This window comes from Seriola dumerili, unplaced genomic scaffold, assembly GCF_002260705.1.
Source record: "Seriola dumerili isolate Sdu_G_001 unplaced genomic scaffold, Sdu_1.0 BDQW01000800.1, whole genome shotgun sequence".
Classification (NCBI taxonomy): Eukaryota; Metazoa; Chordata; class Actinopteri; order Carangiformes; family Carangidae; genus Seriola; species Seriola dumerili.
The window spans coordinates 842,902-858,219 of record NW_019175055.1 but is presented as its reverse complement, the minus strand read 5'-3'; the positions used below and the strand labels follow the sequence as shown (position 1 = coordinate 858,219).

At 40.1% G+C, this 15,318-nt stretch overlaps 1 protein-coding gene across 1 annotated transcript in view; it reads right to left on the bottom strand.

Annotated features, from left to right (window-relative positions):
- Positions 1 to 1,266: 1,266 nt before the first annotated feature.
- Positions 1,267 to 15,318, bottom strand: part of cep104 (centrosomal protein 104) — a 38,307-nt gene continuing 24,255 nt past the window's right edge. The window contains exons 14-22 of the mRNA XM_022765929.1: positions 11,388 to 11,588; positions 10,001 to 10,096; positions 9,619 to 9,706; positions 8,607 to 8,676; positions 8,328 to 8,436; positions 8,078 to 8,216; positions 6,843 to 6,910; positions 4,052 to 4,139; positions 1,267 to 3,392 (exon numbers count right to left, since the gene is read on the bottom strand). Of these exons, the coding sequence (XP_022621650.1) occupies positions 3,262 to 3,392; positions 4,052 to 4,139; positions 6,843 to 6,910; positions 8,078 to 8,216; positions 8,328 to 8,436; positions 8,607 to 8,676; positions 9,619 to 9,706; positions 10,001 to 10,096; positions 11,388 to 11,588 (990 nt within the window). The 3' untranslated portion in view covers positions 1,267 to 3,261. The remainder of the gene's footprint in view (positions 3,393 to 4,051; positions 4,140 to 6,842; positions 6,911 to 8,077; positions 8,217 to 8,327; positions 8,437 to 8,606; positions 8,677 to 9,618; positions 9,707 to 10,000; positions 10,097 to 11,387; positions 11,589 to 15,318) is intronic.

Sequence of the window (15,318 nt, the reverse complement as noted above, 5' to 3'; positions counted from 1 at the left end):
TTGACATTTCACATGTAGTTGAGGGAGGGGAGGGGAGGGGGGTGATCACCCAGCAAACAACCCCATACACAAATGTAATATATGTACATATATTGACTTTCCATAAATGAAATATATGTACACGTAAAACAAAAAGATATATGTAAAATTATAAATGAAACCTACTAGAAATTAGACATGTTACGTAAATGCATCCATATTGGGAGATATAATATAATATATTCTACAATATAAAAATCCAACATATAGATATTTTTAATATATGTATATATATAGAAATTTTACTATAGGAATTTCATATGTCATAAACTTCATCTTCGTATATCAAGAGGATGTATACATGTAAGTAATATATCCCCTTATAGGAGACATATATGGCCACATCACTCTTGATATAGGGACATATATGTCATATATTACATTTCTGTATGGGCTAAATATGAATAATACATATGATAAATAAATAAAAAAATATAATTTTCTATATGTTAAATTCAACTGTATACTACGAGCAGGTTGGATTTCCTCTCCACTACCTTGATTTACCATTTAGTGAAACCACTACCACACAGCTCCACAGTGTAAGAGCTGAAGGGAGGAGGTTTCTGGGTTTCAGATTCTTGGTGCCATTTCAGATCGGAGTCTCGTGCGGTCCACACGTCTTCACCTGAGATCCGGTGCTCTTATGGTTGTCATGGTTTTTGTGCATTTACATAAAAACTTGACTTGACTTGTTGATTTTATTGTCATTTTCTAACTCCAGGATTTCAAAGACTCACAGCTGAGATCAGACAGGATCGTCCGTAGTTGAGTGATTATTTTGTAGAGTACTGAAATTGTAAAAATGATCAAATGGTATGAATTTGTTAAGTTAATATATTGTTATTTCATAGTACTTTCTATGTGTTAAGTGTTACTCAATTGTGTGTGATTTTTCAGAGACAGGCCAAAAACCAAAGAAACTAAAGGGCTGTAAAACTGTAGATTCATGTATGATAGTGTAAATAAAACTGAATCTTTGTCAACTTTGTAATTACAACGTGAATGTTGAAGCCTTTGATTCATACCTGTGTGTCAACAGCTGGAGTAAGATCACTGCTTCGAGACCTGCAGCCTGTAAAGTCAACACATGATGGATTCTGTTAGTTTCACCTGGTTTCTAGAACAGAGGCTGTTGGAGCTGCTGACCATCGGAAACCTCCTCAGCTTAACGAAGCTTTATTTAAACAAATACAGATACATTTTGCAGAAAAAATAGTCATTTAATGCCAAAATTATTCAGAAAATACAGACTGTGCACATAAAAAACAAAATGAAACATCCACTGTTGTGATAGACCTCAGTATGGAAGCATGTTAAAGCCCATGTGATGGATTGGGAAGTTAGAAACCAAATTGTTTAGTTGTTTGTCCACTAATAAGACAGTTATTAGAGAATTTGCCAAATTAATATCACAATTTGTGTATAAAAAAAACACAGAGAAGTTTCTGTTAGTTCAGATTCACAGATGTGGGTTTTTTTGGCTGTAGATGAATCACACATATCTTACAATCAACACTGTCATAATACTGTGTAGTACAATAGAAGTAATAAAATTATAGTTATGATAATAATAATAATAATAATAACTATAATTATTGCATGTAACTGTCTTAGTTCTTAACCTTGAGATTAAAATCAGTTTAAAGCCACTGAAACGCTTGAAAAAATAGGTGCTACACAAATTCTGCTATAAACTACATTCATCTCCATCCTGCTCCTTTTTTATCCGTTTTAATAATTCTGTTAAGTCAAAAGATTTACGTCGTCACTCTCACTGGACTTGTTCAGCATATAAAACTGTGCCATCTTCTCCAGATTGTCAACAGGCTTTAAAGAGGAAGAATAAATAAAGTCCATTCTGAACTACAAACTCAGCGCTGACGCATCATCCCTTTGGCAAAGTGCTACTTTACTTCCTATATATAATTTATTTAAGACAAGTAATGAAAAGAAAAATGTAAACAGGTGGCTAATGGCTTTAGGGTGGAAGCAGTGTATGCTGGGAAGCCACAGAGGGAGGGAACATCTTCTGCTTGTAGCTAAACTCCTCTCATCGCTGCTTCCACGAGGAGAGGAGTGTTTCCAGGTGTCAGTCAGTGTCACAGTCTCCTGATTAGATTCAGATTAATTGGAGAATTGATTGATACAACATTGGTCGTCGATGGGAAGCTCTGAACCTCATCACATTGTGATCATGAGTATGTTTTAGTTTTATATACATCCTCGATATTTCTGGAGAATTTGTGGTCTACATGTTTTGACCAACAAAATTTAACATTTAAAGTTTTACTCTTGCAAAGAAGAGTAACCGGCACACTGCTCTTTCTCACAATTTATTGATTTACGAAGGTCGAGAGAGACCGAAAGGTTTGTATGATCAATAAATTGTGATGCTGAGCAGAAGAGCAGCGTGACGGATGTTCTTCTTTTCATCGAGCAAATTGACCATAACATTTTACACACGAAGGTTTAGTTTACTAGTGAAAACAGTTTCATCATGTCTCCTGTGACTCTGGAGGAGCCTGAGAAAATAACCCTGATGATGTCATAATGATGACATCGAGGTTGTCTCAGCTTGGGCTTGTATGGATGACACATTTAAAGCCCGCGTTGCAAACTGAGGGCGTGGAGTTTGTATTTCCCAGACAAGAAGATGTTGCATCATGGGAAATGTAGGATCCAGTGTTTAGTTGACCCATTTAAAAGCTGCACTTTTAATTTGACCCTTTGTCTCTTTTGAGTCCCCCACCAAACTAAATCAGTGGACGACCCCTTTAAGCTGCACAGTTCCCCCTCTCCACACGGCAGTGAGTGACCAGATATTCTGTGAGATGTCAGTGAACAGCACACAGTACGATCACATTCACAAGCCCAGCAGGTGTGTGTGTCTCCGTCTCTGACTGTGTAAATATAGTAAATCTACAGTGTGTAAATAAGTGAATACAAAACCACGTGGTCAGTTTGTACGTGAGCTAATGAGACAGGTGTTTTCCCTTTTTGGTTAATTTTTTTTTAAATAAAAAAAAAGGTTTCAAACACAAATCTTTGCTGACCTTTAAAATCCTGTTGTATACGTCAGTGAAAACACGTGAGACCGATCATGTGTGTTCTCTACCAGTGTCTGTATGCAGGAACATGGGAGCAGGACATGTGGAAGTGTGGTGGTGGGGTTACTGCAGGGATGTCCCCGCCCCCCTCCCGAGGTGCTGTGAACCTGGTTCAGCGCTTCCCTGGTGTATGTCCTCTGGCCAGGGGGGCCAGGGCTGGGATCCGGCTACCTCTGCCAAGAGGTCTGCTCCTGGCCCCCACCGACCAGGCCTGCTTCAGCTTAGCTCCTCCGACAGCCCTGCCTGGACACACACACACACACACACACACACACACACACACACACACACACACACACACACACACACACACACACACACACACCTTTAACACTGATGAAACCTGTGTTTTCATGTGTTGTTTACCGCTAAACAAAGCCGCCTGCATGCCCTGTGATGCGTGTATAAAGGGGAAGGTTTCGTGATGTCAGAAGCTCGTGGCGAGGAGAGGTTATCTCTACTGATGTACAGTGAGGTCACATCACATGGCTTCCTTTCAATATGTACTACAGTAAACTAATAACTGCGTTCTGTTAGAACAAGATGGCTGAACGAACGGAAAACAGACGCTCGACTTAATGTCACTCTGTACAATACTCCATTTATATTATATTTATACTCAAGTATAAATATGAAATAATTAGCAGCTGGTTCAGTTATTAACAGTCAACTTACAACCACCATCATTGTGAAACGTCACACACAAACTCCCACTACATCAGCCTCCGAATTAAATCTGCCACTATTATTACAGCACATGCCTCCATCTGTGCTCTGAGGCAGGAAACCATAGTGGAAAAGCTGCAACATAAAATCTCGCCAACGAGCATAGGCACTTTCTATAGCTCTCACACTAAGCGTTGGGGAGGTGGGTGTGAGCGGAGGGTGTATGAATGCTTTACCTTGTGCTGGCTGGGTTCTCTGGGACACCGCAGTCCTGCGTGAGTTTTGTTTACAGCCCTCCCTGCCCATGAGGTGAGCCTTCCAGGCCTGGAACAGGGACAAAGTAGCTCAGTGAGTCCAGTCCGCTCCCTGGTACCTGCTCGACTGGGACGACCACGGGTGACTGTAGGCCCAGTCAAGGCCCGAATGGCCGCCCTCCCTCCCACTAACACTGCAGTCTTTCATTGGGTCTGTGCTCAGAGCTCTGGCAGCAGAGTGTGACTTTCTGTGAGTTTCTTCTTCACTGCATTTTAAGGGTGTGTGAGGCGACAGACTGCGTGTTGTGAATCGGACTCTGGTCGTGGGTTGGGAAGGTTGAAAATGGCTGACAGGCAAAGCACTAAAATAATCTTCATGTTTAATCATTATAGATTGTTTTTTTTTGACATCTCAGGAAACAGGATTTTCACAACACATGAGCAATTAGCATCATTAATCCAGGCTGAATGTGTTGTGTTTTGCACGCTGGTTGCACCTGCACTTTTACTGCTAAAAGACAAAATATCTGCTGGGAAAGAGGCCGATTTAACATTCAATCAAATAATGTGGGAAAACTACGGTGGCCCTGAGAGCTCAAAGCATCACAGCTTAAGAAAACACATGCACACAGACAAAACACAAACAAACTCAGAGAACATCTTCATCACATTGACGACACGTGAGCTGCAAATACTCACAACACAGCGGAAGTGTTTCCAGGGGACACTAAAAAGTGACGAACCTGGCTGGTTTGTTTTCTTAAAGTAATTTTTTGCCTTTATTCCGATAGGGAGCGACGGGGAGAGAGAGACAGGAAAGTCAGACAGACAGGACGATATACAGCAAAGGGCCACAGATTGGACTTGAACCTGGGTCCCTGCACTTAGGACTTCGCCTTCATGGTTCGCGCTCTACCAGGTGAGCCACCGGGGCGTCCCATTGTCACTTTTTAGTGTCCCCCGGAAACACTTCCTGTTGTGTTGTGAGTATTTGTGTTTGTCAAATTGATGAAGATGTTTCCTGAAGTTGTTTGTGTTTTGTCTGTTTGCATGTGTTTCATTCAGCTGCAGTGGGTTGAGCTCTCAGGGCCACCATAGAAAGTGATGTACATCTGACCACACCCTAAACAGTGATATACACAAAATACATTACGAACTGTAGACGAGTGAAGAGCGGCAAAACGGACCATTGCTTATATGATTGTTACTTCTACGTATCAGGTAGTTTATTATACTTTACTCCTGATTCGGCCAATCAGAATTCAGGAGCAACATTATTAAATTTACACTCATACATAATCAAAAACAGAGGCTCCTTTCCTAGACTATCTTCCTGGTGATCTCATTGACCTATTGCGGAAGGGGCGCCCGAACTTTGTCTTCACGAATAAGTCATAGCCATTTTTTTCATTTTATATATATATATATATTAATATATTTATTTATCTATTTATTCTTATTTCTGTATATTGTGTATTTTGTTTTTGTCATACCTTTGACATGATAATAATATAAACAAGAATGTTTATGATAATGTTAATGATAACAATATGATTATGATAATTCATACGATACAACCCATGCATGTTCATTTAATTCTGTTTTGCAACTTGCCAATGTCTGTGCCTTTGTTTGCTCTTTGTTTGACTGTGTGAAAAATTTATAAAATATTATTAAAAAAGGCCACACACAAACGGGGACACTCGTTTCATTTCTGCTGCTGCAGCAAACTGGGATGGACCTGGACCAGGACGGGACAGGTGCTGGTCAGACTAGAGGAGTGGCTCATTGAAAGACGAGTGGCATGACTCATTAGACTCCACAGTGACAGAGAGGGAACAGAAGAACAAATGAAAGGCGACACTGTCGTTACATCTTGTCGAGAGCCAGAGAATCTTGTAAAAACTCGTCGTCCATTTTAAACTTCTCCATCGCACAAAAGGTGGACGGACACTAAAGATTAGTGGCGGATGAACGGCCTCCAGGGCGCTGAAACAGGAGCACTGTTTACTTATGCAAGAGGAGAACGCACTATTCTTCCTATGGTCGTGTTATGTAATATAAAACAGTGAGATTATATTCAGTGAGTGCTCAAATTTTGGACATTTGACATTTCCTAAATCATACATCATTGTACCTGTTGTTTGAGTCCTAAATCCTAGAGGGCAACCTTTTCCTGTTACACACCTGAGGAAAACTGACACTACTGCTGGAAGCTGACCCTTTAACAACAAGAGAATAAGTCATTTTTCTCCCCACTGTTTATAATTTGTGTGAAAAGATAAGGGATCATTATATTGAACCATAGTTTTCTACCACTATCTATAAACAGCTAATTTCTAATGATTTTAGTCTATTCTTTTAACATTTGCTGCCAAACTTAATTTCGTTGTGTTTTTAATTCAGTGACAATAAAGAATCTATCCGTCTAATCGGAGCATTTTAGTCTGTGCTTCTCTTTAAACTGGGAGGAATGTGAAGCATGTGACGTGGCCTTTATTTATCTTGAGACAAATGAAACAGCCCATTAAGAACAAAGACTTCTCCTCCTTTGAAGTCTCTAAAAGACCAACAATGGTGGAGTTTTACCTCAACACCTGTTTGCTCCTCAAGCCCTGATATTAGAAGCTTTCTGGTTTCTGTGTTGATATGAAAGAGGAAAATTGGAAAAGACTTCCAGCTTCTTTTTCCCTTTTTACATAAATGTGACGTGCGTAAACCCCCGGTCATTGTTTCACGGGAAAAACACAGAGCTGCATGTCTATAATCTCACCTCCTCTCCAGGCATGAAGTTGTTGTGACACAAAGGACAGTGGTTGGAGCCTTTACCGGAGATGGGGGCTGAAACAGAAACACGACACCTTTAAACTGCCGGTTATACAATTACAGACAAGGTCCCTGAAACACTCCAGAGAGAACGAAGAAACGATGAAATTACACGACTGAAGGAAAACAGTTTTAAATACACAATAGACCTCGGAGGAGTGGGAACATTAAGGTTAAACAATCCATCCAAATTTCTGTTTCCTCATTCTAACCAACACAGGTGAGGGAGAATCGAAGTTTATGCTAATACAAAAGGCTCAATGGTGTTAATTATTCATGGAAACATATGGTTGGTGATGGAGATGGAGTGAGAATTATCTCCCTTTCTATCTTAAGAATATTGAGAGCTGTCGGTTCTCAATACGTGTAGTTTCTTCTTCAGGTTAGCAGGTGCTGTAACAGTTAGTGACTGTCCAACTGGAAAACAATCCAACAGTGGATGCAACGAGAACAGCTGACCTCAGCTTTCACAATGTAAATACTGGTGACAGGATTTAGTAGTTCACAAAAAATGTGCTGAAACCAACACGATGTAAAAGGTTCTGTGTACCACTAGTGAAAGTAGAGCACATTATCAGGCCAAAAGTGTAAGTGTACAAATATATAACTACACATATGATATATATATTTTTTATTTTTTTTATTTTTTTAATATATTTTCTGTATATACTGTATATATCACAGCTGACCGGCATTAGAAATCAAGTCCAGGCTGTGGAGGACTGAGGTAAAAAACGAGGAGGAAATAAAAAAGAATTACACAACCAGAAATACGTTTGTCCACATGAGGCTGGTGAATCAGTGTTTCAGGAAATGTGTTTTTTGACTGAATGCAATGGTTTACCTAAATAAATAAATGGTGGGTTTGTGAGAGAAGGAAGGAAAGCTTTGACATGGTATCAAATGCACCATTCACATGAAGTCACCACAAAGCCCCTTAAAAATGAATTTGTTGGTCATTTTAGATTCTTAATCTCTGACTTTTAATTTATGTTTGTAGCTGTTTTAATTGATTTTTTGTCATTACCTTTTTTATTAATTGTATTTCTAACTGGTATCTTTATCTACTCCACATGATTGTAAATGAGAGTTTAAATAAATAAAAACATATAAAGTGGTGCTTTATTTTTCATTGCTTCACAGTTTTAAAACATAGCATGAAAAGAGTGAGACAGAACTCACGGTTGCAGGCGGGACCCTGGACATGACGGGTCAGGTCTTCAGCAGCCACGGCCTCTGAGCAGCGCGGACACTGGCTGAACCTGGACCTGCTTTCACATTCACCCAGGAGGTGCTCTGTGAGGCTGGCTATCTCCACGACCTGTGAACACAGAGCAGAGCCGTACAAAGAGTCTTCAGGCTGTATCACTGAGCTGGTGGTCAAACAGACAGGCAGACCATTCATTCATTCATTCATTCATGTAACATCTACCTGTCTACATTCATCGCAGCGTCGCAGCATAGGACAATGTTTCCAGTAGTGAAGGTCCAGCCCGTCTTCTGTGAACGACTCGTCCTTTTTACCACAGAATATACACAAGCTGAAACAGAGAGTGAAAATAAATAACACACTAAATCAAAGTTAAATTCACGTCTCAGCTGGAAAAAGAACGGACAGTGTGAAAACTACACGACACAAGAGAACAAGAGAATCACATCATTTGTTGATATAATTCCAGTGAAGGTCTCCACCGGGTCATGAGTTACTCACTTGTCCAGATAGTCGACCGATTGTTGGACTTCCGCTCTGTCTGTTATCTTGTTCTGTACTTTAGAGACACCTGCAAGATCAAAGAGTCAGAATCTTTTACTGACTGACTGACTGACTGCACTGATTCGCGGCCACCAACCAAACGAGATCCAGCCCTAATTATACAAACTTTACAGAACTTAAAAAGGATTTAAATATGAATGAGACTTGCAGGGGTCAAAGCTTTGATAATAGAGCTCTGTAGATGCTTTGATATCTGGGTAACAGGTCATTCCCTTATGATTAGCTTTAGAGATATACAGGCAAAGGTGCTGGCTACAAATCAAAACAGTTAGCATCTTTTATTTGTTTATGATGTTTGTTTGCTTGCAACTGGCAGTGGCTGACAGTGTTAGCAGTTGTGCTAATGCTAACTCTCTCTCTCTGTACTGACAGTTTCAGGTGTATTTAGCCCCGCCCCCCGCCCCCACAAGTTGACAGGATTGGTTCCTTAGGAGACTTTCATGAGACTGTCATTGGTTCACTGCAGTTCAAGGTGGAAACACTGAGTCATGGTGTTGATGATTATTTCATTTATCAGATAACTTGTATCATATAAGGAACACCATATGAATGTCAACAAGGTTAATCACTTTAGTGACGTGCTAAGAGAAGAACTATACTTGGAGTTCTGTGGCTGAGCAACTGACAACAAAAGTAAATGCTGTAAAGCTCCTGATCCGTTTTAGAAATGTGAAATGAGGACAAAAGTGACTGTCCCCACTGATGTCATCAGCTGTGACCACGGAGCTTCGCTAGAATTCATAAAAAAAGAGGTCACAGTTGAAGGCATTAGTGTTTGCACGTGTCAAAAGAATACAACACCACACTGTTTTGTAGCATAAAGCAATTTCCCTTTGAGCTTTAACACAATCCAAGTCAGACCCAGTGGTGTGCAGCATATAAGGATGTTTTACCGTACTAGAGAATATTGTGCTTTTGTCTACTTTCTTCTTTTTAAACGTATACGTACTTGCTTTTCCAGCTCTTTGAGACTCTTTCTCAACTTTAGGAGTTTCCTTCTTGGCCATTTGTCCCCCGCTGCTCTCACTGCCTCTCTCCTTCACAAGCAGACAGAGACGTATGAAAAAAAATAGACGCTATCACACAAGGAAACATCTACAAAAACACAACGGTGACTTCAGACAGAGAGGGTTCTGTTAAATGGTGGAGCTCCAGAGACTCTAAAGATAAAATGTACCAGTGTTGTTATCTGTACATATAAACAACTGGGTCTCTGACCACCTAGAGAGAAGAAATTCTACCAAGTCTGTGTGGAGACATAAATACAAATTAGCAGCACATGACGAGAGGTGATGTAATTGTAATTGCGGTCTGATGACAGCTCCACCTACTGTGATCTCTTTCAAGGCAGCCAGCTGCTCCTGAAGAGAGTGGATCTCCTCCTTCTCCTTTTGCCCCTCCTGCTGACCACCTCCCTTCTTCGTCGCCTGGGTGAGAAGTGACACCATCAGCCGCTTAGTCGGAGTCATTTCACCGCTATGTCCAAATTCTTCTTCACTCTCAAACCATCATCTCAGCATCACAGGGTCGTTCCGGCTCAACACACCAGCTTTCATTTCATTATGTTCTCCTTTTGAAGCTGCACAGCTGAGAGCTCTGCAGACTGTTGGAGCTGCAGTGATGTGGTGTGGTGGTTGTGTTGGCAGCAACTTACACAGATGAGAGCTACTCAGCAGCATGGCCATTACGTAATGGGAAATCTAGGTCTCTCATAATGCCAAGAAGAAATTAAACTGGGCCACTGGGGGAGTCAAAAACTTTACGGTAAAACAAAATCGCACGGTGACAGCTTTGGATCACAGTCGTGCATGACGACAAAGACTCAACTTTACCACATTTTGTGTTGATCATATGAAAAAGTCAGGATTGTTTCTGGTGCAAAACAGTAAAGCTGGTGATGGCAGGACGGTTTTGAAAGAAGTGCAACACTATATTTACTGTATATATATGTAAAGTAGGCAGTGCAGCTTTTTTTTTTTTTTTTAACTGAAACTGACACTTTTTTAAAAACTTTTTAGCTGGAAACCTTTTAATTAATTCTCTCATATTTTACTTTTCTTACTGGTTTCTGATTTTATTTTCATTTAAATATTTTATCATCTACTGTCTTTCTACTGTCTCATTTCACTGTCCTTTTATTTGCCCTTATTTTATAGTACTATTACATTACTATTATTTGTTATTGTAAAACACTTTGATCTCTTTATGAAAAGTGCTCTATAATTAAAGTTTATTATTATCATTCACTTTATTATATCACATCTACCAGGAGTAATTTGTTTCACCTCATGAGCAAAAGACAGACAAGAGTGCCCGTGCTCGCCTTGGCAAAGGAGACAATTAGCTCTCTGTGCAACATGAAGCCCCGCCTCCTCTTCCTTGTTACTGTCATTTTAAAAAAAAAAAAAAAAAACATAAAGAGACATGATGTCATGTACTCTCCTCCTAAAAGCTGAACTCTTTTCAGCAAGAGTTCTCCCGTCTGCCATGTCTGAGCAGTTTCTCTGTCCACCCACCAGCTGCTCCTCTCTGACTACAATCTGTCTGAACACACCCTCGCCTGCCAGTTTCATGCAAATCAGTTTAACACAGTGAATATAGACACTCGTATACATGCTACATTTTGATATATAGAAATAAGGGGTGTTAGTTATTTCGAAGATGCCAAGTATCAATGAAAGATTCATTTGCAGCCGAGGAAAAAAAAACACTTCTTGCCTGAGTCTCCACCAGCTTTCCGTCAATCTTGGCGAAGCCATCAAAGAGGGTTTTGTAGAGGAAGTTCTTCCGTGCAGCAGCATCGTTGGGTGGCAGGTAGCTGAGAACAGCACTTCTGTGCTGCTGGTACATGGATAAGATGATGCGTGCTGCCAGCTCTCGAACTGCTGATGCACTGTGCTCCAACGCCGCTGTGCAGAACTACAGTAACACAGGAAACAGGCTTTAGTAACTTACTGCTCAAACATGCAATTTTGCAATTTCAGCTTTGTTCTGACACTCACGCTTGAATTAGAAAAGCAAATGGGGTTTTTTTGTTGTTGACATGAAACTAATTTGCAATATATTATAATATTATATTTTGAATGAATGATGACGGAAAATGTGAAAAATCTTCGACATACCTACAAATTGACTTTTGGTTATTTGCAATCATAAACCTGATTCATTATTACTAGAAACAGATTAGTGCAACCTCATAGAAATCTCCTGGAGAAAGACACATTTCTTGGCCATGAGAATGTGTAATGACGTTTTTCCTGTGAACACGTGGAGGACAAAGACTAGCGGCAGGATGACAGAATAAATTATTACACTCAAAATTAATTCAAAGTCCAACTAAAGCTGAAACACAAACAGCTTCTAGAAGTCAAAATAAGTTGGTTTCCAATGCTGAACATTTGACTATTTGTTAATTTCACATGAGGGTTATAAGGAAATAATCTGATTTATATCGTAACTAGGTTACTACAGTGCATGTAAACCCTTTTCCCATTTCCTGTATAATCTGAATTCTTATGTATATGTGTGTAAATGTACTACATGGCATGTGGAATCCCCCAGGGGTCAATTCTTGGACCTCTATTATTCAACTTCTGACAGATTATTCCTATTCTTTAATATTTACACTGGCCTCCAGTTAGTTACAGAGGAGTTTTCAAAGTGCTGTTGCTCTTTCATAAATCACTTAACGGCCTTGGGCCAAAATAAATTTCTGATATGCTTGATTTATTTAAACCTAACATGAGCCTGAGATACTTTCAAAATTAAATTAAAAACTTTACTGTGCACTCTACTTCTGCCTTTGGTTCATTTTTTCTTTTCCTGCTATTTTGGGCAACGTGTTAGGTCACCACAACAACAATGAAACATTATTTTTTTGTCCATTACTTTATCTGATCTTTAAATCATTATTGTTTTTTAGATGTTGTTCTAATTTTTAACCTTGTGTAAGGCAGTTTAAATTCCTTTACACGGCTGCCATAGGATTGAATATAAATATATATACAGAGATTGTTAAATACAGTATAAATACAGTAAACAAGTCAAGATTTGTTAAATCTGCAGTCTAGTTTCATGGTGCAGAACAGCAGCCTCGTTGAGGGTTCGGGTCCTTCCAGGGAAGTGTGCATCATGACGTAAGAAGAGCCCATTATCCAACATAATCTCTGTGAAGCGAGTCGCAACACAATGGAAATCCCGCCAGTGGAGGGCATTAACATCCAGAGGTAAACTGTGTACAAAGGCCTCCCATCCATCGCCCCAACAGTCTCAGGGGCAGCGCTCTATTATTCTCTGTTGTCTTTGTCAAGCACTTCTCATTTTAATTACAGGAAATTCAATCACCCCCTTTTTTTCACTGTGGCTCCCGCCTTAGACCAGATCACCCCGGTAACAGCGCAGGAAAAAGGAAAAATGTTCAAACCATAGCTGGACTAACACTATAGGGCTTTTAACAGGGACCAGTCACATAAGCTAAAAACAGATACTGGTCGTAGTTTCAGCTGTGAACTCAATGATTTAATCATTTACTAAGTTATGTATTATTTATTAAATGCAACTTGTTTGTTTGGCCACCAGATCAAAGGCATGATAATACAGTATATGATATGCAGGTTTATGTGCAAATGTGTGGGGTTAAACCCTCTCCACTTTCTCTTTCAGTGCCTCATGCTGATGCTTAGATATCTAGTGTATGTGTCTGTGTGCTGCCTCTCTATTCACTCTCTCACACTCACACACACACACACACACACCACACACACATCCCACACTACACACACACACACACACACACACACACACACACACACACACACACACACACACACACACACTTTATAAAGGTTGCCTGGCCACAATATATTCTAATTCTAGTTTGCCTACCAGTTTACAGCAGGTAATATTACTGGTTCATGTCAGGGACATTGTTTATCACCCAGTCTTTATCAGCCATCACTCTGTGGACATACATCCCCAATGCTCTCAAAGTTTTATGGATATTTGATTTTTCTCGCTCTAGGCTGAGTGATATACAAAGTGCCTGAAGCTAATGAGGAATATTATCTGCTGTGACCTGGTAGGAAAAGTAGAACCAAATATGATTAATTCATCAGGTGACAATAATTCATTCTGCTGTTTGATGTGAATATTAACAGAAGCTCTGTGTTATATGAGCAGCGCTGCTGCCACATGACTGACTGATTGGATAATTGTATGAATATATGAAATGGTGTTCCTAATATAGTGCTCAGTGATTGTATTTCTCAACCTATTCCAACACATTTCTTTTTCATAGCCTTTGATAATGTTTGACATGTGTTTAATCTATATTTTTTTTGTCCTCTATCATTGTTTTTTGACATATTTTATGGACTCTCTTCACTTACTGTCAGATCCTTTAATAATACTAATACTGAAGTATGACTTTTTTCTTTTACTATTCTCAGGTTCTTTGACCTTTTCTTTTATCTGGTTTTATTTTTCTGTGAAGCACTTTGTAACTTTGTTAAGAAAAGTGCAATATAAATAAAAGTTGTTATATTATTATCATTATAAATTGAAGGGGGGGGCTCTGGTGGCTCACCTCGTGGAGCACGTGCCATGGGGGCTTGGTCCTGGCCAAGCCGGCCTGGGCTTGGGTCCAGCCTCTGGCCCTTTTCTGCATGTCATCCCCTCTCTCTCTCCCCCTGACTTTCCTGTCTCACTTTCACTGTGGCCATCAAAATAAAGGCAAAAACTGCCCAAAAAATAACTTTAAAAATGAAATTGTTAATTGAAAAGGAGTTTCAGTTTTCTCTTATGTGTTTCTCATCAGACTGTTTAATCAGGACAGGAGAGAAGGAACAGCTATGGACCAGAGTACAGCTATCCTGTTGCATCTCAATCTAGACTCTAATCTGTGTTTCCTGAACAAACATGGAGGCAGAAAACACAAAAGGAGGGAGGAGCTGAGCAAGCACGCACAAATGTGCAAACACAGGCCACCCAGTGCCACCTGTGTGGCTTTGGCTTCAGAAGGTGGACTAACCTAACAATTTGCTCTCACTGATAAAAAGCCTCGCAGAGTCAGGAGGAGGGCTGAGTGGACGGGGATGGGTGGAGGACGGGTCGTAAACTAAAGAGGGGAGGACAGGCCTGCTTGTTGTCCTGCCCAGCATGGGTCAACAGTTGGATAGTTTGCATGTAAATATTAGATCACTGCTGGGAACCACAGGAGTACAAGGGACACAAAATGGATGCCAATGGTGACAACATTGACTCAGCTGACTAGAGCTTACTGACGGCCTGTTTGGGTGAAGTGAATGGTCACATTGAGTCAGGGAGGGGCTGCTCTCAGCGATTACTGAGCCAAATGTAATGGAAAATAAACTTGATGGATGCCTATGTTTAAACTGGAATAATACAGACATTATCCTGTATGTATGATATGCAGCACATGTGCTATCGTGTGGTACAGAGGGAATGTCAGAATGGCTATTCCTAGACTGGAAAGATTGTGACAGGGGAGTTGACAAGCTGCCAAGAAACAACAGTAGCTGATAACAGCTTTAGTCGAGAAATCTTTGAAGGGTTAAATTTTAACCCTCAGAACCTACAGAACTGAATGGCAGCCAATGACTGCTGAGGTTTCTTTCCTTGAGATAAGGGA